The sequence below is a fragment of the Stegostoma tigrinum genome, chromosome 37 (genome assembly GCF_030684315.1).
Source record: "Stegostoma tigrinum isolate sSteTig4 chromosome 37, sSteTig4.hap1, whole genome shotgun sequence".
Taxonomy (NCBI): Eukaryota; Metazoa; Chordata; class Chondrichthyes; order Orectolobiformes; family Stegostomatidae; genus Stegostoma; species Stegostoma tigrinum.
This window is the reverse complement of record NC_081390.1, coordinates 18227748-18250943: the sequence shown is the minus strand read 5'-3', so window position 1 is coordinate 18250943 and position 23196 is coordinate 18227748. Positions and strand designations below refer to the sequence as shown.

The following is a 23196-nucleotide window of genomic DNA, read 5'->3' as shown; positions in this document are numbered from 1 at the left end:
AGGAAGGACACGGCGGAGTTCCAAAACTCCAAAAAGTGAGAAGTCGTCTCCACCATCGAAAATGAAAAATAACACAGCTCTTTGCTCTTCCGTGGAGTCAATAAATCCAGGGGTGGTAGCTCAGAACTAAACTGACAAATGTTTCTGCTGCAGGCATTTATTGATACTTGTGGGAGTCATGCACACCAGGCACTGGGCAGTTGTGGATTTAACGGGGATAATGAGGTGTCACTGAGCATCCCCCTCTGCCAAAACTTCATTCTCGTTTTGCCAACTCGAGTCAAGCTACCAAGGAGAGAGAGCAGTGCATCAATTTCAAGTAAACAGAAATGTAACAATTGTTTTCCATCTGCTTTGAAGCATCCAGTTCATTCCTGAGCTAAACAGCCTTCTAGGTGGGAGTAACAAAAAACAGAAGTTGCTGGAAAAGCTCAGCAGGTCTAGCAGCTTCTGTGAAGAAAAAGGAAAAAAAAACAGAGTTAATGTTTCGGGTCTGGTTGCCCTTCCTCAGCATCCTCCACGCAATCAGTGGGTGGTTGGGTTGGAATCTCTGTCAATTAACAGATTATTGTCTCCCTGTCTTACGTGCTAGAGATTTTTAAAAATAAACAGTTCATCATTTTGTTACACATAATGCACAATCTTCCCTTCGTGAAAAGCAAGCTAAAGATTGCTTCAAAATGGAAAATAAGCACAGTAAAAAGACAGGGAGCTAATGACATTTGCGAAAGCCAACAGCACAATGAAAAGCTTCAGAGGCAGGTTTAATGAAGAGAGTTTCTGGTGGTGAAAGTAGTGCTTATTGAGCACAGAGACAAGACCTGGTTCCAAAGAAAGAGACAAACGATCAGTCAGTGTCTATGTTCACCAAATGCTGTGAACAAAGACTGGTTTCACACCCACAATTGTCAATGAGTTCTCACTACCTTAAGAACCTGAGAAGCTAACAGGCAGGATGGCTCAACATTGGGACAACTCCTGTAGGAAAATTGTATCAGTGATAATGGGAACTGCAGACGCTGGAAAATCCAAGATAATGAAATGAAATCATCAGATGAAGGGTCTAGGCCCGAAACGTCAGCTTTTGTGCTCCTGAGATGCTGCTGGGCCTGCTGTGTTCATCCAGCCTCACATTTCATTATCCTGTAGGAAGATGCCAGTTTTCCCCCAGTTGGGCAATGGAAAAATCAGGAAGCCTGTCTGCACGCGGAGTGCCTCAAGAATCCTTCCCACAGAAAACCGTTGAGGCTTGGGGTCGATTGAAATGTTGAAAAGGCGTTTGACGGTTCTCGCTAGGCAGGGGTGGGAGGTCTTGAGGAATTGGGAATAGACAGAGTTACGACAGAGATTCAAAACGAATGGCTGAAAAAGCTCGAAGAGCTGTACGGGCAACTCCTTTCCTTAATTATTGCATAAAATCTTTGATTTTTTTTAAAACCAGGAAAATAACCACTCCCCTGCTCTTTAGCCAACACTGCTCAAATTCTCTGCTCCCTTAAAGAATCAGTCCAATCTGTTTTGAGTTGAAGCTGCCTCTCCCATTCTTAAACTGGAGAGATGGTGGTGTGGTGGTCATGTCACTGCGCTGGTCAAATGCTCCAGGAAGACAGTTTCTAATCCCATCAAGGCAACACTGAAGCCACCAAAGGTGACATTAGTGATGGTGACCATGGTAACTGTCATCAATTGCTGTAAAACCCCAGCTGGTGCACCAGTAGCCACGAGGGAAATGTGCAGCCCCTTAATTGTTCTACATCCACGTGATTCCAGACTCACAGAAATATAGCTGACTCCAAACTGCACTTATGCTGCACAAATAGCAGTTCAAGGACCATTAGGGATGTGCAGACAGTAATGCCCACCTCCCATGAGGGGAAAAAAAGAATCACTACTCACTGTGCCAAAATAAACCATTTCCTCATGACGTGTCATGTCCTTCAGCTGATTTGCTCTGTCCTCAGCTATTGCCCTGCATCAAACCTCCTTCTCCCTCTGAAACTTGAACCTGAACAGACCCAGGCAGGGGAGAGGCTGGAGGACGTTTCCAATAGCGAGGGCAGTCACAGCCTGAGGTTCCAGGCTAAACCATTTTGGAGTGAGAAGGGGGAGAAATGTCTTCACCCAACAAGTGGTCAGCCAGCGGGATTTGCTACCACAGAAAGTGGCCGAGACCAGAACATTTCATGAAGGAGATGGATATAGTACTTCAGGCTAAAGCGATAAAAGGATAGGAGGGAAAGCAGGAACATGGTTGTTAAGTTGGACGATCAGCCATGATCGTATTGAAAGGTAGAGTTAGCTCGAAGAGCCAAATGGCCCACTTCAGCTCCCATTTTTCATGCTCCTATGTTACAAACTTGCTTTCACATTGCCAACCCAACTCAGTATTTTCCAGCAGGGTCTGTTTTTATTTCAGATTTGTAACACCCACAGTTTTTCGCTTGTTGCCGCCTTGGGATATTAGAACTTGCAAGTCCTGCAATGACGAAAATAAGAGGCTCAGGGCCAGAAATTTAAAAAAAAACACACAGTCCAAACAAACATGTTTTGAAATCTAGATCCAACAGCGGCAAACCCTTCATAGGAATTATTGTCAGAGGCGAGGTTTCCTGGCTTAGCTTTAGTTCTGTGCATTCAGAGAGCAGGGACTAGACGGATGGGCTGAACTGCACCAACCAAAGTTGCATGTAACTGGTGCCCTTGCTATCAAGACAAAGGAAAGAACCTTTGATTTAACGAGCAATGGCTGCCTGCCAATTCCGAGAGCAGTCCTTTCCCACTGCTGCTGCCATTGTTGCAGCATGAATAACACATTACCTTCCAGGGAAAAAATGCATCGGTATACACACCAGTACCCCAGCTAAATGCACTTGAACATAAAGGTTAATATCTTTTTAATAACTGCTGAACCTCTTGCTCAGAATCTCCGAGAAAGCTGGATTAACTTGTTTGCCAAAAAGCATTAAACATCATTGCTGCTAACTGTCTGGGAACATGACATCAGGCAGAATCCTGTCGCGATTGGCCGTCTTGTTTAAAGAATTCTTTGTTTTCACAAGTCAGAGCTGTGTCACAGTAATGTCCGAAAGGTGACTGTTACAATCAGGTTATTCCTGGTCTCAAGGCAGCATTTTACATTTTACGATAATATTTTAAAATGCACAATAAAGCACTGGCATATCTCAGAGGTTACAGTATTATCTACTCACACATTCGATTTTTAGACTAATGATAACGGGCCAGCTTCACTGCTGAGATCCAATGCAGTATTTATTAATTCAGGGCACTGTCAGATGATGGACCGGTACAAAACATCAACTGCTGTAGAGCAAATGGAGCATTTAGCAGACTGTGTGGTTGCAGTACTCTCTTGCTTTCGAACACGAACCTAGTTTTGCCAGAAGAGGGCAGATCTGTTTGCTTCTGTGACCAAAGAGGTTCTGGCTGCAGAACCTTAGAGAAATGGAAGCACAAAATTTTTATCCAGTCAGCACCCAGCATGCTTCTATTTAAGTGCAAACACAGAGAAAGAAGCAAGAAAAGATGCAGCTGTCTCAGCGGTGACAGCAAGCAATACTCATGCTTTTCATCTTTGTTTGCCTTTCTGAAGTAGGGAACAGTATAACATTTTACCCTCTAAGCAGACTTTAATTATTCCTCTTCACGTTAGCTGTTCTGAAATGTTACAAGATACAAGGTTTGCTGCACATTTGCCAGCCAAAGAAAACATTTTCTCTTTGTTTTTAAATCAACCTGTTTGCAGAATCCCTACACAGTGTGGAAAGAGGGCATTTGGCCAATTGAGTCCTCACCGAACCACTGAAAATCATCCCACCCAAACCCAAACCCTTATCCTGTCCCTGTGACCCCCACATTTCCCACAACAAATTTACCAAACTGGCACATCCCTGAACACATGGCCAAACCACCTAGCCTTCACAGCTCTGGACAGTGGGAGGGAACTGGAGCACCAGAGGAAACCCACACAAACACAGGGAGAATGCGCAAGCTCCACACAGATAGTCGCTCGAGGGTGGAATTGAACCCATGTCCCTGGTGCTGTGAGGCAACAGTGCTAACCACTGAGCCACTGTGCCACCCCTGTCTGTCTACTAATTGTAATGAGGTCAGCCAAGTGGACCTTATAGAATATGAGTTCCCTGAATGAGGCTGTTAACCTGGTCCAATCAGGGAGCCCTGGCTGACAGATATAAACAGGAATGTCAGACACAAAAACAAAGTTAATGTTTTGGGTCTAGTGACCCTTCTTCAGAACAGACCCATCCTCTGTGGAAGGGTGACCAGACCTGAAACGTTAACTTTGTTTTTCCCTTCACAGATGCTGCCGGGCATGCTGGGCTTTTCCAGCAACTTTGCTTTTGTTCCTGATTTACAGCATCCACAGTTCTTTCGGTTTTTATTTAGGAATGTCAGACTTCCATTCACTCGGAGCTGTCTCTGACGAAGTTGAATCAATATCAAGGACTCTCCATGTGTAAATAAAGGGGGACTTGGTGATGGGATACCGGCCTGTATGGAGTTATTTCACTCTGGAGCAGGTGAGGCTTGAACCCAGGCCTTCTAGTCCAGAGGTAGGAACACTACCACTGCGCTGGATTCCTCTGGAAACATTTTCTTCACATTAAGTTTTCTTTTAATTAGATTAAATTAGATTTGATTAGATCAGATCACCTCTCATTCTGCTAAGCCCCAGAGTCTACTCAATCTCTCATCATTGGGCAACCTCCCTCAACAATCACAGGAACCGGCCTAGTCAATATTAAGGAGTCACAACAAATGGGTTGTTGCTAATAAGTCAAACACATTGTTTTAGAAGCAACTTGCGTACTAAACAGACTGCTGAGGCATGTTTCTTAATGTTACCATCTGAGATTTTTTCAAGTCAAGCCATGGACACTTGCTTGAAAAGAGTAAACGCATTTAAATTTATGATCACTGAGCATTCCTCTCCCTGTCATAACTCATCCATAAGAGCATCCCCAGTTGTGCAGTAGTCCCTCAGTGCTGCACTGGAGTGTAAGCCTCTGTGTTTGTTCTCTAACCTGTGGATTGGGATTGAAACCGAGATAAAGTAGGGCAGGATGAGCTCGTGTGAAACACAAACACCAGGGTGGATCAACTGCGCCTTGTGGGTGATCATACCAACTTACAACATGTAATGAAGCTTTCAGTCCATTGAACTGCTGCTGGCTCATTGAAAGATCACGGCTTAGTCCCGCACTCCTGCATTTCCTCTTTTTCACTGTACGTTCCCCATCCACAGATATAGCAGACTCCCTTCTAAAGCAGCTCAAGGAATCTTTTCAGGTACAGTGCTGTGCTCGACAGCTCTGTGAAACTCCCCTCTGTATCCAAGGAGTGTTTTTATCCTTGGGTTTACTTGCTCTCTGCAACATTTGGCCAGAAGCCATCATGGGACGTGACAAATGAGACGCTTCAGACTGCTGGGTTTTGACTTCTGCCTTCAGTCTCTCTGACTGACTTCAAAGACCCTGAGAAAAAGGGCCAAGTATACCTTGGGTTTCAGTTTGAAATCTCAACAATGGAGCAGTTTGTTCAATTCTGAAAGACGACACAACGTTGGAGTGAATGCAGAGGAGGTTTACCAGAATACCACTGGGGAAGTGTAGATAAAGAACTCAAGAAGTTCTTGAAATAAACAGAAGCTCAAGCTGGAAAACTAGAAGAAAGTGTTTCCACCAGCAGGAGGATAATGGCCAATTTAAGATATTGGGAAAGAAAATGTAGATGAGGGGTAAAAAGTGAATGTTTGGGATCTGGAATGCATTATCCAAGAGGGCGATGGAAGCAGATTCCTGAGTAGCCCCCAAAAGGGCAGTTGGAAAAGGAGATGGTGAGCAAAAGCAGCTAAGTAGGATTAACTGGATAACCCTTTCAAAGAGCTAGCATAGGCTCAGTGGATCAAATGGCCACTTTCTGTGCTGAATGACTTTACGATCGCTGTTCCGTTCAGCAATAATGGTGGGTCCTAGCAAGGAAAATGGAATGGTCCACAATGTCTGTCACTGCCATCAATCAAATGAAGAACTTCAAATGTGACATGAGAGGACAGCTACTCAAAATGCACCATCTCCAGGAGGATAGGGACACACATGGGAGGGGTATTCAGAGTGAAGACTGTTTGGGGAGACCAGGGGAAGACTGGAGGACAAGGACGAGCATAGCTACTTCAGTCAGCGACCTTACCCAAGTTAATGCAGAAGTCAACTGTTGAGAATTAATGCTGAACCAGAGAGCTGACCATTGGGCTAAAACCCTTGTGGTAAAAAAGATCTTAATTCTGTGCAAGAAAGCTTGGAGAAAGGAGCAAGGGATAATAGTGTGGAGAGAATTAATGGAACTGGAAGGAAATCTGACCCCTTTTCACACATCAGTTTACAGCTGGGTGAACACCAGCACTTGGAACACCTCAAAACAGGTAGAAACATTGATCGCTGCAGCACTCTATATTTTACAGAGTAGCAGAGGCTTAATTAATTTCTCAAAGACACATACATATACAGTGCATGCTGCAGTGCTTTTAAATATTTACACATTCTGCACCATCTCTTATCCCAGTCATTAATAGTGAACTGTGTGGAGACCTTTCACAATGCTAATGTCGTAATGATGCCAAGAGGCTAAATGGGTTTTAATTTGCCTCCCAAATGCAATAAAGCTTGAAACTAATCTGTTTCTAAAGGCTGCAGAGGGGGTCAGTGAAAATAAAAAGATACTGTATCTGTAATTAAAATAACACTGCACTGGATGGGTGTCCCATTCTCCTGCAAAACTCCTGTACTGTCGGAGGCCACAATCCTCAGAACTGAACTAAAATAATATTTAATTTATTTCTACCAGCATCACAACACTGAGGTGTTTTTATTTAGGATCTTTAATGCAAAATACCACAGACAGTTGTCTACAAAGTGTAAGGAATCACAGACTGAGGCATGAACAAAAAGACTAGAAGTCACTGCAAACTGGACTGAGCAAGTTTCTATAGGCTAACAGCAGCGATGGGAAGAGGAGTGGATGACAGGCAAGAGCACTTAATTTTATAATGGGACTATTCATACTCTCAACACAGCCCAGGGTACTTCATAACTAATTAATGACTTATGAAGTAAAGGCATTGCTGTTAAGAGCTGGGTTAAAGCGGTTCAATGCATTGTCACCAAAAGCAGAGGAGGAAAGGAAAGTGGGTGGTCAGGGAGACTGAAGACATGTGGGAGTGGTCATCAGGGTGGAGGTGATTGGATTGGGGAATCCAGGGAAAGACCTGAAGACAAGATGAGCAGTGCTGAATAAGTAAGAAACTTGACCCAGTTTAGAATTAACACACAACCACTAATTTTATCATTTGCTTAAAAGAACTACGCTTGGACTGAAAATCTCAATTTAATTTCCAAAGCTAATACAGCCGCTGTACATTTCCAGAATACTAGGCAGTTTGGGAGTTTGTCTGTTACGTGTAGCAACAAAGTTATGCTACAGATCTAGGAAGGGACCCTTATATCCTAATCTAGCCAAAACGTATGAATGAGAGATCCAGTTATCTCAGGCAGTTAACTTCCTCAACCCTTCAAAAATGTAACACTTCTAATAAGGAAGCAAAGCTGGAAATTATAGATCAGTTAGTCTAACATCTGTCATTGGGAAACTGCAAGAAGGCATTATTAAGAAAGGACATAGTGGCATGACATTTGGAAAATCAGAATATAATTAAGCAGAATCAACATGGTTTTATGAAAAGGCATTTGTGTTTGACCCATATACCATTGAAACAGGCAGAATAGAGTGAGGGAAAACAAATGTTATGTATTTGGATTTCCAAAAACCATTCAATAAGGTGCCATGTCAAAGGCTGCTACACAACAGTTCAGAGAATTTGGGGGAAATGTAATAAGTTGCATGAATGGAGAATTAGCTAACTAATGGGAAACAGCATCAGGAACAATGGATCATTTTCAGGTTGGCCTTCTATAACTAGTGGGCTGCCACAGAGTTCAGTGCTTGGATCTCAATTATTTACAATCTCTAAGAATGAACTGGGTGAAGGGACCATGTGTACTGTAGTCCAATTGAGTGAAGCCAGAAAGGTAGATGGAAAAATCAAGTCATGAAGAGGACACAAGAAGCCAGCAACGGGATGTGGAGACTAAGTGAGTGAGAAATAAATTAAAGGTGGAGCGTAACGTAAGAAAAGGTGAGAGACTTCAACAAAATGGAAATTTCTTCACTTAAGGGGCTGTGTTATCTTTCAATTCTGTTCTCCAGAGAAAGCCTGATCCTTGTACATTCAAGACCGAGATACAAACATTTCAGGGGGAAATTAAGCTGTAGAGGGAATCAACCAGGAATGTGGAGTTCAAGACAAGATCAACCATGATCTTATTGAATGGGTAAGTAGGCTTGGTAGTGATTTAGCTCACTCCTGCTTCCACTTCTCTAATACTGACTTAAACAATTCACCACCGACGAGAGAGGAAGAGATAAACTGTGTAACTTCTTGTCACATCTTTCAAGAACATTTCAAAGTGTTTCATATACACTGTATTATGGTGAACTGTGGTAACTGCTTGTTACATAGGCAGAGATAACAAATAGCCAGGGTGCACACTAGATAAAACTCTGCTGGTTTGGATGTTTGTTTGGGTATTGGTTATCAAGCAGGATATTAAAACTTTATGTGTTTCTTCGAATGATGCTGTGATGCCCTTTAGTTCAGAGATTTCAATAGAGATGGTAACGAGGGGAATTAAATGTGATTGGTCTTCATGTAATTAGATGATCTGTTATGCAAGTGCGAACATTATATTGTACCTGAAGCTTAATGTTAAGAAGAACGTTGCTAGTTTGAGAAAAAAAATGAATATCCCTGACTTGTTCCCAGCTTTCACGATACCTTGTCCATTAACTTAACAAGTAAACATTTAGTGATGCTTGTGTATGCTGACAACCTCCCGCTTGGAGGTGCCAGTAATGGTTGTTGGGAATTACACCAGGCAGAAAGTTCCCGATGAAGGAGGTTGAGCACTGGATCCGCAAGGATCAATGACTCTTGGGCGCGCATGATGACAGCTTGCAGAGTTGAAAATGCTGGCCAGCTAAAAAGCAGCACAGCATGCCAGGTCGGAATGTTGGTGTAAACTCTGTCACCAGCAGGAATACACAGGAGCCAAGTTACACAACTACAATAACATTACTAAAGACATCTCTAACACAGCTCCCACATACCGTCAAGCAACCCATCAGACTCTGCTCGAAGGGACGTTGAAATGCACGTGGGTCACCACACCAGTCAAGGAGTTCAGTGGCAGCAGTCTGGAAGTTTGCAGGATTCTGTAAATGCTGTAATGGAGAGAGAGAAATTCAGTACATCCAATAAAAAAAAGAGTGAAAATAACGCAAAAACATGAACTTATACCAAAACTGTCGGAGGTAGTGGTGCTATCATTGGAGGTTTTACACTGGCTATGAGAGGAGAAAGATTTTAAGGAGGCATAAAAACCAAAAGAAAGCTGTAAATCAGAACCAAAACCAGAATTTGGTGGAAAAGCTCAGCAGGCCCTGTGGCATCTGTGAAGAAAAAACACCAGAGTTAAATGTTTCAGGTCTGAAACGTGACTCTTCCTCAGAAAAAGCAAACTTTTTACATAAAGTGGTTCCATGTGTGGAACGAACTTCCTGAGGTAATGGTGGATGCAGGTAGAGTTACAGCATTTACAAGACATTTGGATAGATACATGAATACGAAAGGTTTGGAGGGATTAGGCCAGGAGCAGGGAAGTGGGACTGGGTTAGCTCGGGATTATGTTAGGAATGGACTGGTTAGACTGAAGGGTCTTCTTCTGTGTTGTGTGACTTGATGACTCTATCAGTCAGGTGTCTGTGCATGTGTGCCTGTGTGTTTGCATGTGTGCGTGTGCGTGTGCCTGTGCGCGTATGCGTCTCTGTGCCTGTATGTCTGCATGTGCCTGCGTGTCTCAGGGTCAGGCTCAATCGCGATATCCCTTTCTCAAATAATAACCTGGCAACATCCACTCCTGCATCTCCTTATCCATAAGATTAAAACAAATCCCATGAGGGGAAAACACAAGAGCTGAATGAACAAGGACAAATGTGAGGTGATGCACTTTGGAAAATCAAATTCAGGTGAAAATTATATAATAAATGGCAGAACTTATGGGAGCGTTGACATACACAGGAATCTGGGCATTCAGTTCCCCAAAGTGGCACCACAGATAAATAAGGTGGGCAAGAAAGCATCTAATGTGCTTGTCCTCATCAGTTGGGGCATTGAATATAAAAGTTGGCAAGTTATGTTACTGCTGTACAAAACTTTAGTTTGGCCACATTTGGAGAACTGCATGAATTCTTGGTTTCCATGCTACCAGAAGGATGTGGACGCTTTGAAGAGGGTGCTGAGAATGTTTCCCAAGATGTTGCTTGGTCTGAGAGTTTTAGTTATGAGGAGGAGTTGGATAAACTCAGGTTGTCTTCACTGGAAAGATGGAGGCTAAGGTGAGATCTGATAGAGGTCTACACAATTTTGAGAGGCACAGACAGGGTGGATAGTCAGAGGTGTTTTCCCAGGGTGGAAACGTCAACTATAAGGTGGCACAGGTTCAAGGTGAGAGGGGGAAAATTTAGGGGAAAAGTGTGTAGGGAAAGATTTTCAATCCAGAAGGTGGTGGGTGCCTGGAAATGCACTGCCAGTGGAGGTGGGTGGAAGCAGGCCCATAAGCAACATTTAAGGCATGTTTTGACAGACATACAAATGGGAAGCAAAGAGACGGATGGAAACCGCACATATTCAATAAATAGCGGGTCTAAATAAGGACAGGAATCTGCACAGACCGGGGTTAGGGTGGGGGAGGGGTAGGGCCTGTTCCTGTATAAATCATCGCATTGACAGAAGATGCCAAACATTCTCCAAGCATCTCTTGGCAAGTGTGTAATCTCAAAATCCAATTTGGAGCTATGTGAAAAGTCTGTGACAAAACAGGTTAAAACCCAGAATGGTACAACATTAACATTGTTATCTGTCGTGTGCACACAGTTCTGGCCCCTTCTGACCACTGCCCTGCAGCTGGCAAAGATTCTTCGTCTTCCCGCAACAAGTCAAAGGAGATAAAACAAAGGCTTCATTGTGCACTCAGCTCGCTGAGGTCTGGAATGGAACTTGAATCTTGAGTTGAGAGTTGGAGAACACGGTGTTCCTTGGAGATAATGGCTCAAGGAACTTGGTATCACTGTTCAATTTCTACACAGAAAACAGACTTTGGGAATTCTTGACTACGATCTTAATAGCCTCAGATACAATTTCCACAAAAACAAATGTGAGGGCAAGATTTCCTAAACTTAAGTGCCTTGCAATCTTGCAATTAAACATTATCTACTGAAAATGAGCAGCACAGGTTGAACAACAAGTTGAAAAATGACATTTAAAAAATGTGGATGCTTGGTTTTATAGGATTACAAAAGTGAGGTATATAGATGCTAAGTGATAATGGGAACTGCAGATGCTGGAGAATCCAAGATAATAAAATGTGCGGCTGGATGAACACAGCAGGCCAAGCAGCATCTCAGGAGCACAAAAGCTGACGTTTCGGGCCTAGACCCTTCATCAGAGGGGGTCTAGGCCCAAAATGTCAGCTTTTGTGCTCCTGAGATGCTGCTGGGCCTGCTGTGTTCATCCAGCCTCACATTTTATTATATAGATGCTAAGCCTGTTTTCAACTCAGTAGTTAGACCCTGGCTGGAATATTGCATTTAATTCTTGACAACGCACTCTCGGAACATTGACAAGGATCGAAGTTAAGGAGATTATCCTTCAGGCACTCTTTACTGTTGCTGGGTCAAAATCCTGGAATTCACTCCTTAAGTGCATTGTGGGTCGACCTACAACGCATGGACTACTGCAGTTTGAAAAGGCAGCTCACCATCACATATCCCATGAATGAATGAAGAAAAAGTTTTCCAGAATGATACCAGGAGGAGCGATTTCTACTACTACGTGGAGAAACTAGGCAGATTAGGGTTGTTCTGCTTACAGAAGGATTGGTAATGGAGGGATTGAACAGAGGTGCTCAAAATCGGGTGAGATTTTGTTAAGTAAACACAGAAGAACAGAAAACAGGAGGAGGCCATTCAGCCCATTGAGCCTACTCTGCCATTCAAGATGATCATTCATGATCCTCTATCTCAATTCCATACTCCTACTCTCTTGCCGTACCTACCCTTCTGGCACCTGTAATGTCCAGAAATCAATTTATTTCTTGAGTATATTCGGTCATTTGGCCTCAAGAATCATATGTGGCAGGGAATTCTACAGCTCAGCCTTCGTTTGAGTGAAGAAACCCTTCATCTCAATCCTAATAGCCAAGGAGAGACTGTTGCCTCTGGCAGATATGTTGATAGCCAAAGGACAGAGCTTCAAGCTTAGACTGAAAAGCTTCCAATGTCTCAAAATGCACGAGGCAGTAAGATCATGCAATTATATCGGGTTTCTGTGTTTAGTTTTTGCTGCAACAGGTCAACAGGCTGTTGACAGAGACTATAGCTTAAGGACTGCCAGCTGGCATCAAGGGTGACTTGATGAGAGGTCTCTGGCATACTTACCACCTGCTGTGGGCCTGTCTGGTTTACAGGTGGCTGTTCAACCTGTGTGGCCAAGTTATGAGCAAGTCTTCCTTCGCCATCAAGTCCTGGTTTGAACTTATGGCTCAGAGACACAGATGCTATCACACAAGGCCCCCGACTGCACAAATTGATGATTAGTGGCCAAGCAAAATGTGGGAGTCATTCTTACGCAGTAACTATCTGGAAACCACGGCTGGAAAGGTGGTGGAAGCTGCTTTCTCAGCCACTATTCTATGAAAACAGCATGCACTCAGAAAAAGGCAGACAAGATGGGAGGAATCTTCCATGCTGTAAGGTTACAGGACTCTAGGTCCCTACTGTATGTGAAGCTCACTGGTGGTGATCTCCTTTGTCCCTTCTGAGAAACAAATGGGATTCTGATTTCCTTGCATTACACATCAGGATGTGGGCATCACTGGCAAGGCCAACATTCATTGCCCATCCATAAACTGTCTTTGAGAAGGTGGTAGCTAATGAGCCACCTTGTTATGTCATACAGCAGAGATACACAGCATGGAAATAGGCCATTTGGCCCATCTTGTCCATGCTGTTTTACAAAATGAACTAATCCCATTTGCCAGTGTTTGGCCCACATCCCTATAAACCTTCCCTACCCAATCACCTGTCCAAATGTCTTTTAAATGTTGTAACTGTACTCACTTCTACCACCTCTGCTGGCTGCTCGTTACGGGTACACAGACCACCCCCTGCGTGAAAATGTTGTTCCTCAGGTCCCTTTCATACAATCCCCCTCTCACTAAAAATATGCCCTCTAGTTTTGGACTTCTCCACACCTGAAAAAAAGCCCTTCAAAATTTACCTTATCTATGCCTCTCATGATTTTACACACCTCTATTAGGTCACCCCTCAGCCTCCTACACCCCAGGGAAATGCAGTCCGAGCCTATCCCAGCCTCTCTTTGTAACTCAAGCCTTCCAGTCTCTGGGACATCCCCGTAAAATCTTTTTTTGCACCCTGTCTAATAATATTGTTCCCACAGCAGGGTGATCAGAATTGTACACAATACTCCAAACGGTACCTCATCAATATCTTGGACAGGTCATTTCAGACAGCAGTGAAAAGGATGTGGCCAGATAAGGGTAAGGAAGGCAGATTTCCTTCTCTATAGATATTTTCTAATCAACCTGTTCACTGTTATTATTATTACATATCTCTAGGGAAGGCGGGACTTGAACCCAAGCCAAAACCAGATGGGTTTACACAGCAATCCAATTGTTATGATTACTGAAACAAGCTCCTCAATTCCAAACTAAACTCATGATTTTAATTTTATATACCCTCCTTCTCCCACCTTCATGGGACTTGAACTCATTGTCGCCAGAGATTAGCCCCTACTTCTGGATTACTAGCTGGTAAACGCAACCAATATGCTAGACTGAAACAGACATATAGCCCAGAAACAGACCCAGTCTATGCCGAACATAATCCCAAACCAGAATAGTCCCACCTGCCTGCTCCTGGCCCATATCCCTCCAAAACTTTCGTATTTATTTATCCATCCGAAACATCTGTTAAACATTGTAACTGTACACACATCCACCACTTACTCAGGAAGTCCATTCCAAATGCAAACCACCTTTTTATTTAAAAAAAAATTGCCTCTCATGTCTTTTTAAGAATCTTTCTCCTCTCACCTTAAAAATGTGTCCCCTAGTCTTGAAAGCCCCCAATCCTTGGCTGAAGACATCTATCATTAACCCCATCTATGCCCCTCATGATCTCTATAAAGGTCTCCTCTCATCCTCCTACACTCCAGTGAAAAAAGTCCCAGCCTATCTTTATAACTCAGACCTTCCATGCCCAGCAACATACTGGTAAACTTTTCTGATCCCTCTCTAGCTTAATAATATCCTTCCTGTAATCGGGCCACCAGAATGGACCAATGCCAGGGGTTTATTGAATGGATAAAGGTTCTGCTGATAGATCAAGTACATTTACAAATTTTCATACAGTTGCTAGATGTAACATGGTGAAAAGAGGAAACAAACAGAGGAGATATAAAAGCCGTTCAGCATCAAGCAGGTTAAAGTAGGTTACTGCTCCTTCATCACTTTGTTCTTTGAAATTCCATTGAGGTTCTGTGTGACAGCAAGGCATTTCAATAATCGCAGGTAGGTGACAGATGGATTTCCTTTATTGGCTTCAACCTTTTATTTCTTAGTGTGTGACCCAGATAACCATCCTTCTTAAAACAACTGTCTATTTTGATGCACAGCCCTGCTCCTTAATCAGGGCCTCTTGCTCATTCTCAGTCCTGTGAAGATTAGCTCATATAACCTGCAGCAATCTTTGACAAACACGCAAGCCCTCACTTTCATCTCCCTGACACTGAGATCTGTAACCTGAAAGCCTAAGGTTACGGTTTTCTCACCGAATCTAATCCCGATTATATCTGCAACCTTTCACTGCTGCTTAGAACTGATATGGACATGAGAACGAGTAACGTCAGAGGAACTCTTCCAGAGAAAGGGAATCATCCGCTGGACAGGGAACTCTGAGTAGGGCATTTTCACATCAAAAACATTCTCCAGGTTCTTTCCCAGTCAGTTCTGCTACCCTACTGCTGACCAACATTGGAAAATTCTGTACAAAAACAGTAGTCGCTGGAAATCAGGAAGGGTCACTCATCACAAACTGTTAACTCTGATTTCTCTCCACAGATGCTCCTGAGCTCCTCCAGCAATTTTGGTTTTTGCTTCTGATTTACAGCATCTGCAGTTCTTTCCATTTTTGTAAGGTAAGTTCTGTGGCTCCCTTGCAGATCAAATAGTGAAACGTCAAAACAAAAAATTAAATTCAACTCTCTGGATTCAGAGCAGACAAACCTGAGACATCAAGGGTCTGCACCAGGTTTTGTTATGGCTCTGTTGGCAACATTCTCAACTCAGAGTTGCAAGATTCTGAGTGCAAGTCCCAATCCAGGACTCAGTGACCAAAATCCATAGGAATGCAACACAATGACAAAGTGCCATATTTCCAATGAGACGTTAAAAGACCTTCCTCATGCCTGATGCTGTAAAATATCCCAAGTCACTGCCTTGAAGAGGAGCAGGGGAGTGCTTCCTGGTGTACCAGTCAATATATATCTCTGAAGTGACATTACAAGAACCGATCAGCTGATCATTACCACATTCCTGCTTGGGGGAGCTCACTGTGTGCAAATTGACAGCAGCATTTCTGACCTCGCAACAGGGGCTATTCCTCCAAAAGTACTTTATCGATTGTGAAGTGCTTTGAGATATCAGAGAATTTAGTTTCGCTTCGTTGTAGACCATTGCTCCCCATGGTCAGAATGCCAACAGGAAACAATGGTAATTTAGGCCTGCCCTTCAAGCAGAGAAAATACTAACTTTACCATTCAATGGGGTCGGGGGCGGGGGGGGGGGGGGGAATCAAAATCCATTTGGGTTTTAATGAGGAGGCAAAAAAAAACAGATTTGCGTAAATTGCAGCTGGATGAAGGAAGCTATAATGGTCTTCACTGAGCCTTGTGGCAAAAAGCATTCAGCAAAGTAAAGTTGGAAAAATGAATGGAAGAATCCACATAAAGATACTATCATAGAGAACTGACAGAACAGTAATTGGAATTCAAGTGAATTATAAAGGGCTGTGTCATACATAGATATATCATCATAGAATCCCTACAGTGTGGATGCAGGTCATTTGGCCCATCAAGTTCCCACCTTTGAGTCCACACTGACCCCAAAGGGCATCCCACTCAGGCCCTATCTCTGAAACCCAAGGCTAACCCACCTAGCCTACACATCCCTGGACATTATGGGCACTTTAGCATGGTTAATCCACCCAAACCTGCACATCTTTGTATTGTGGGAGGAAACCAGAAGACCTGGAGGAAACTCCATGCAGACAGTCACCAGACGATGGAATTGAACTCAGGTCCCTGGTGTTGTGAAGGAGCAGTGCTAACCGCTGAGCCACCATACTGCCTCATACCTTATGTGTTCATCCTTAAAAGGAGCGAATGAACCTTTGAAGTTCTTCCAATAATCACTGGAGGTGGTAGGGGAAGGGAGATCACGGTATACATAACTATAGGCTGTAATATTAAGTGTTCGCTCGTTTCTTTCATTCTCGTACGCAATGAATGTTGATTTTGCTTAAAAATGCGAAATTCTATGGCACAGGTCTATATTGGTTGATTGCTACAGATTTGTTAATAATCAACGGAATCATAACAAGCTAGAATCAGCAAAACAGATATCCATGAGTCAGAAAGACTTGTTCAAGGTAGGAGAACATGGCGAGAAAGTAGCCATTGAATGTATATGAGCAGTGATATCAAGCATTTCCTATTATTGGTTCAGCTGCATAGCTGGCGCTATTGTAAATGTCAAGTCTTGTCTGAAAGATGTAGATCTCCAGGCTGGGGTATACAGGATCTCCTGTTTAAACAGGCAGCTGTTCAGTCTGAGCAATAATGTGTCTCACTGGGCACTGAAGTGTATCAGGGAGAAAATGAGGTGTTAGTCTGAATGACTTCTTTCATATCAAAGGGTGGGGGAAGATTGCATATTGAATATATCTTTAAAGACCGCGAGCGTTTACAGTGCAGAGATCACCAGCTTGTGCAGTGTGGCACAGTGCCATTCTGAAGGAGGCATTAGCTACGGCAAGTACAACTGGAGTTCTCAAGAGGTGCCCAGGTGCGACTCCTCACATTGCCAGAGGGGCTGGTGACATTGCTGTATTATTGCTGCTGCTGCGACATAATGTCATCATTCTGTAATGAAGAGGCTGCACACTGGAATTCTATTCTCACCGCACATGAGCGATCAGAGAGTTTGCTTGTCAGTCGGCAATCATTGCAACAGTGAGTGAACCAGCAGAGTGTAGGGAAATGAACATAAACGAACGTTTCCACCTCGAGGATTCCAACAGAACCTTGGATTCCCAATTTCAAAATTAAATAAGGTCAATTTAGCTTATATGCTCAAATTGCAATAACATGCTTAGCTGACAAAAGCAGACATGAAAACAAAGCTCAGAATATCTGAATCATTGCTGGCACATCGGTGTGGTCCCATCAACACTGTGTTTAGCTGACCTTTCTCGGCAGTACCTTTGGCACTTACACTACGTACAAGATACATGGGGCAGCAGTGCATGTGTGTGCCCGAGTGCGTGCGTGTGTGCGCGTGTGCATGCAGAGAACACGTTGAGATTTGGATAAAACACCCTCCAAATGCAAATAAAAAATAATTCCACGCAGTCACAATGAATGGTTTCCTTCTAAACTCCTGATTCATTCCTAACAACGGACCTGGATTCTCCCTTATTCCTCTCTCTCAGCTTGCTGCGTCTCAACTGGGGCTGCAGACTTTGCAGGAGTGATGTGCCCCTTGGGGGACCTCGCTCAAATTAATGTCAGCTGACCTGCTACCTCTCCAGCAGTGACACAGTGCAGCCTTCTGTAGTACAGCTAATTTCTTCAGAGCTGCAAGGCGGCAAGGAAATTAAAAAAAAACACTGCAGACCCCCTCAGGTATCTCAAGCGCAAAGCACACACATAAAAGAATTACACACAAATATCGAGATAGCAAGGATGCTTGTGATAATGAGGTGGTCTGTTCAAAAGAACATTTAATCAGAGATCAAGGTCTTGCCCCATCCATTCTATGTGGTTTGCTTAATGTAAGCAAATGGGTTTGCTTGTCAGTTGGGTGTTCCTCATGAACGGAAATACATGGGGATATTATTATGCACGGCCATCTCTGTTTTAACACTTAACAGTTGTGCATAGAATTGCAGAGTACAAGGCAAGGAATACGCGCAGACGTTTAAGTCCAGCTAAATCGCTTAATGACACCATCAACTGAAAATGTACGCATATGAAGAAAGAACATGCACTAGTTTAGTCCTCTGTCTGGATCTGCCAATCGTCAGCATTATTAGAAGTCTTGAGAGGATTTTTCCACTAAATTTCCTCAACCCTACTCATTTTGGAAAACATTCATTCCTGTAGTGAGGGGTGCACTGGTTAGGTCAGCATTTATTTCCCACCGTTAATTGTCCTTAAAAAGGTGGAGGCTGGGGTGAAAAAAAAGAGTTAATAATACCTTTACTTTAGCAACAGCTACTGAGCGCATGCACAAGGAGCATGTCAAAATCATGTGGATCAGCAACAGGGGTCAGTTGAGGTTCAGGAGATGTCCTCTCTTACTAGCCCTTGAGTATAGCCATGTTTAATTAAAAAAAACCCCAGGAACATTCACTCACAAGAGGAGTATAGACCTGATCTTACCACCTGATAGGAGCGGTGACCAATCCCATGTACGGAGCCCAGCAGCGACGAGTACCCGAAGTGAAGTCCAGCAATCACACAGCCCAATATTGCAAGCTGGGGAGAAACTGGAGGAGAAGTCCAGTACCAACAGGAGGCAGTGGGCAATGGGCATCAAGGCCCAGTTAGGCCCTGGGCTCCCGAGTGGGAAAATCTGCACAAAGCCACCATTGAAAGGTATTCAATCCATCAGCCACAGTAACTTTGTTGGTTTTGCCAGGCATGGGCAAGAACACCTGGAGAATCTGTGCATGGCAGAAACGTGCAGGGGACAGCGCGGTCGATACATTTAAGAGACCCCAGCAAGAACCGGGCCTTACAGATGGGCACAAGTGCCAAGCGGGCTACTATTTCAGGGCCACACTGGCAGAAGTCAGAAAATAGCCAGGCACCAAAGTTTGCTCAGGAGCAAGACACTGTTTCTAGAGGGCCTGGTGGGCTCATTGGAGGCTTTTGGTTCTCCTGGCCTTACGGACCCAGAAAACAGTCAAGGAATGGTGGCAATATTCCAATGTACCTGGTTTCTGTAAACAGCCAGTTGTGTGATGAGTTTGTACAGTAAGAAACCGCTCAAAGGCAGCAAAACCTCCACATGAAACAGCTGCGAGATTGACTCTCTCAGTTAGAAGGCCTGGTGAAGGTGAATATGGTGACAAACCTGTGCGTCTGGCTCTTTCCAAAGGCTGCAGATATCGGAGAAGTATTTAGATGTGCACTTGCGATGCCAAACATACAAGGCTACGGACCAGGTGCTGAAGAATGGGATTAGAACAGTTAGATGGGCGTTTCCGGCCAGCATAGACTTGTTGGGCTCTGTGTTGACTTCTACAACTCTATCTGCAATAGCCTGCAAATTCCTGTCTCCTGTCGGGAGACAGAGGTCACTGATAGCAGCACCATCTATATGTCTTCTTCTCTTGCCGATGAGCCAGTGCCTGTTGACACTGGGCCAGGAGACACCCTGGGCATCTCTCCTACATTCCACTAAACTTCACCAAAGGCTCAGCATCCAAGAAAACCTTGCTGCTCACTCCACTTTCCCGAGTTTCCAAGGTCGGATTCACTTCCAGACTATCTGCTCCAGCTCCTACCCATTTGCTCCTTCAATGGTGTAGGTGGGATTTTTGAAAGTTTATGATCTCTGCCCAGATCCCTGCCCACAGCAGGTACGAGCGAGCGATCAAGCTACTTATAAATGAGTCATGCTCGCAGTAGTCTCCATTTGTTAGGTTGGTCCCGAGCGGTAGAAGCCAATAGAAAAAAATCTGAGAAATAAAAACGGGAAGTGCTGGAGAAACTCAAAAGTCTGGCAGCAGAGTGCTCGGGGATGTGTCAGCTGGGTAGATTAGCCATGGGAAGTGCAGGGTGACAGTGATAGGGTAGGGGGTTGGGGCTGGGTGGGATGCTCTTCAGGCCGAATGGCCTGCTGCCACACTGTCGAAATTCTATGATCTGTGAAGACAGAAACAGGGCTAGCATTTCAAATGCAATTACTTCTTCAGGGACATCAGCCAACTAGAGAATGTTATTTCAGCTCTGAGGAAGTGTGATGATGGTCCTGAAACGTGTGCTTGGTTTCTATCTCCACAGCTGCTGGCAGAGCTGCCCAGCATTCTCTGGTTTTATTTTAGACTTGCTAGCATACGAGTATTTTGCTTCGATTCTCATTCCTCCAACACTGGCAGCTCCTAAAGATTTTCTCACACACTCAGATCCTGGAGGATTCCACCTCAAATTGTTGGTTCATCATCGAGGTGGTAACATTGCTGAGCAACAGTGAAGATGAAGTGATCCACGGGGTGGGTATACACGCTGACCGGATTCTGTTAGTTCACATCCCAAAGACTTGCTTGTAATACCAAATCAATGGCCTGATTGCACTGCTTTCAATTTGTAGCCTGTCCATGCCCTTAATGTGATTAGAAGTGTAATTTGAAACAAAACAAACCCGTAGGTCTGCAGTGCTCCTGGTTAATGTCTTTTCATCTTGAAGTAAGCCTTCTCCTTCTCTCTAATGTGGGCCTTCCCTGAGCCAGGGGTTTCTGAATGGGGGTCGGACAGTTTACAAACAGTGCGATCAGTGATGCCCCTCCCCAGAGGCAGGAACGGAAACATTGGAGAGGAGATTCCACAGTCTGGAGGCTTCACTGGGACACAGCTTTAGTCCCAGTGAATCACAGCCACCAATCAGACAGTGACAGACAGTGATCCCACTACACCCTTGAATATCAGAAACCTCGTTGCACAGGCTGTCAGACCGGGTCTGGGATTCCTGGGTACTGAACTGGTGTCGGCAGAATGGGGCGTGTGCAGCTCAGACACCAAGTGAAGGAAAACCAGATAGCTCACACAGCTGAGCCGCAAAGCTAAGTGGGGACTTCAAAGCTTGCAGTATCTCTGTTCCTTTCTCCCTGTTATACAGGTTTAGCACAGAACTGGCTGACGAAGAGGGACTGCTCAATAATCTAGTGCATGGGGGAAGAGTGGCTTGGAGAATGTGGTGCGGGGAAGTGAGAAAATAGTGAGACTGTGTCAGTGGGAATGAGAGAGCGAGAGCGAGCGCAAGAGAAAAGGCAAGAGAGGTTTGTTGTAAGTGCCTGAGCGAGCAAGCGGGTGCATGCGTGCCTGAGCGAGTGAGCGGGTGAGTGCGTGCGTGTCTAAGTGAGCGAGCGGGTGAGTGCGTGCGTGTCTAAGTGAGCGAGCGGGTGAGTACGTGCGTGGATAGCAAAAAGCTTTTTCTCCCAGAGTGGGGGACTCAATTACTAGGGGTCATGAGTTCAAAGTGAGAGGAGGAAAGTTTAAGAGAGATATGCGTGGAAAGTTCTTTACACAGAGGGTGGTGGGCGCCTGGAACGCGTTGCCAGCGGAGGTGGTAGACGCAGACACGTTAGCGTCTTTTAAGATATATTTGGACAGGTACATGGATGGGCAGTGAGCAAATGGAAACAAGCTGTTCGAAAATAGATGACAGGTTAGACAGTGGATCTTGATCGGCGCAGGCTTGGAGGGCCGAAGGGCCTGTTCCTGTGCTGTAGGTTTCTTTGTTTCTTTGTGTCTAAGTGAGCGAGCGAGTGAGCGCGTGAGTGAGCGCGTGAGTGAGCGCGTGCGTGCCTCTCTGAGCGCGCGAGTGAGCGAGTCAACGCATGTCTGAATGAGTGAGTGTGAGAGAGCACGTGTGTCTGAACGAGTGCTTGTGAGTGTGAGTGAGTGCGTGTCTGAGTGAGTGTATGCGTATCTGTGAGTGTGTGCTTGAGTGTGAGTAAACTCTGATCTGTACACTGGGGGAGAAGAGCAAATGACTTTGCGTGTATGTGAGCAGCACAGGGGTAATAGGAGGGGATTCAGAGCATTACATCACTGTGGAATAAGGAGAGCTTGGCTAAAACTTATAGAATTACATAAAATAACAATTGTATAAAGTCCCATCAAATGTACACTGTACACCATCCCTCCAACTGAAATCTGTTAACATCCCCAGGTGTCACTGTTACTGTAGTAAACACTGACGTCAGACTGAAGTGACTGTAAAAGAACAGGTTTAAGTACTTTTCTCTCAAGTGTTTACAATGAAAACACTCAAAAGGTAGAGAGGCTGTGAGCTATTGCAAGTTGTAATATATGTTAAGGCAAGTTTTTGTTTAATCCTTACAATTACCACAAACTGAATTGTGTTAGCATGGAACTGTGAAACCTTGGTCAACTGTTTTAAAACCAATCCATCCAAGAATGTCCTTCAGGGAAGGAAACTGCCATCCTTGCCTGCGCTGGCCTACATGTGACTCCAGACCCAGGGCAATGTGGTTGATTCTTAACTGACCTCTGAGATGCCACTCGAAAGCCACTCTGCTCAAGTGCCAAATAGTGATGGACAATAAACATTGGTGCAGCCAGCAGCACCCACATCCATGTGTGAGTAACAGTTCTTTTTAAAAACCACAAACAACACAGATGCTATTGGATGGGACTCTGTGAATTTCAATGTTGACCGTTAAAAACTTAGGCTCTCATATTACTGTGAGGTTGATCTAAAATACAGTAACTAACAATTATGTCATGAATTTTAAGTGGTTGCCATGGTGCTGTTTTGTTTTTGTTGACATTTGGGGCCAGAACTGCCAAGTGTTAAAATCGGAACATATTGGAATAAGTTGGGAAGAACAGTCCTCCTTGTCTAACAATTCTGAGACAGCATCACTGCAGAATTG

General features: G+C 44.2%; 1 protein-coding gene across 22 annotated transcripts in view; it reads right to left on the bottom strand.

Moving 5' to 3' along the window:
- Positions 1 to 23196, bottom strand: part of zmiz1a (zinc finger, MIZ-type containing 1a) — a 467693-nt gene that overhangs the window by 206988 nt on the left and 237509 nt on the right. For 21 of the 22 annotated variants that reach the window (XM_059640362.1, XM_059640366.1, XM_059640364.1 and 18 more), the window contains one exon: positions 9262 to 9375. In XM_059640362.1, coding sequence (XP_059496345.1) covers positions 9262 to 9375 — 114 coding nt within the window. Of the gene's footprint in view, positions 1 to 3209; positions 3354 to 9261; positions 9376 to 23196 lie in introns of those variants that run through there. The other variant, XM_059640383.1, reaches the window with a different exon arrangement.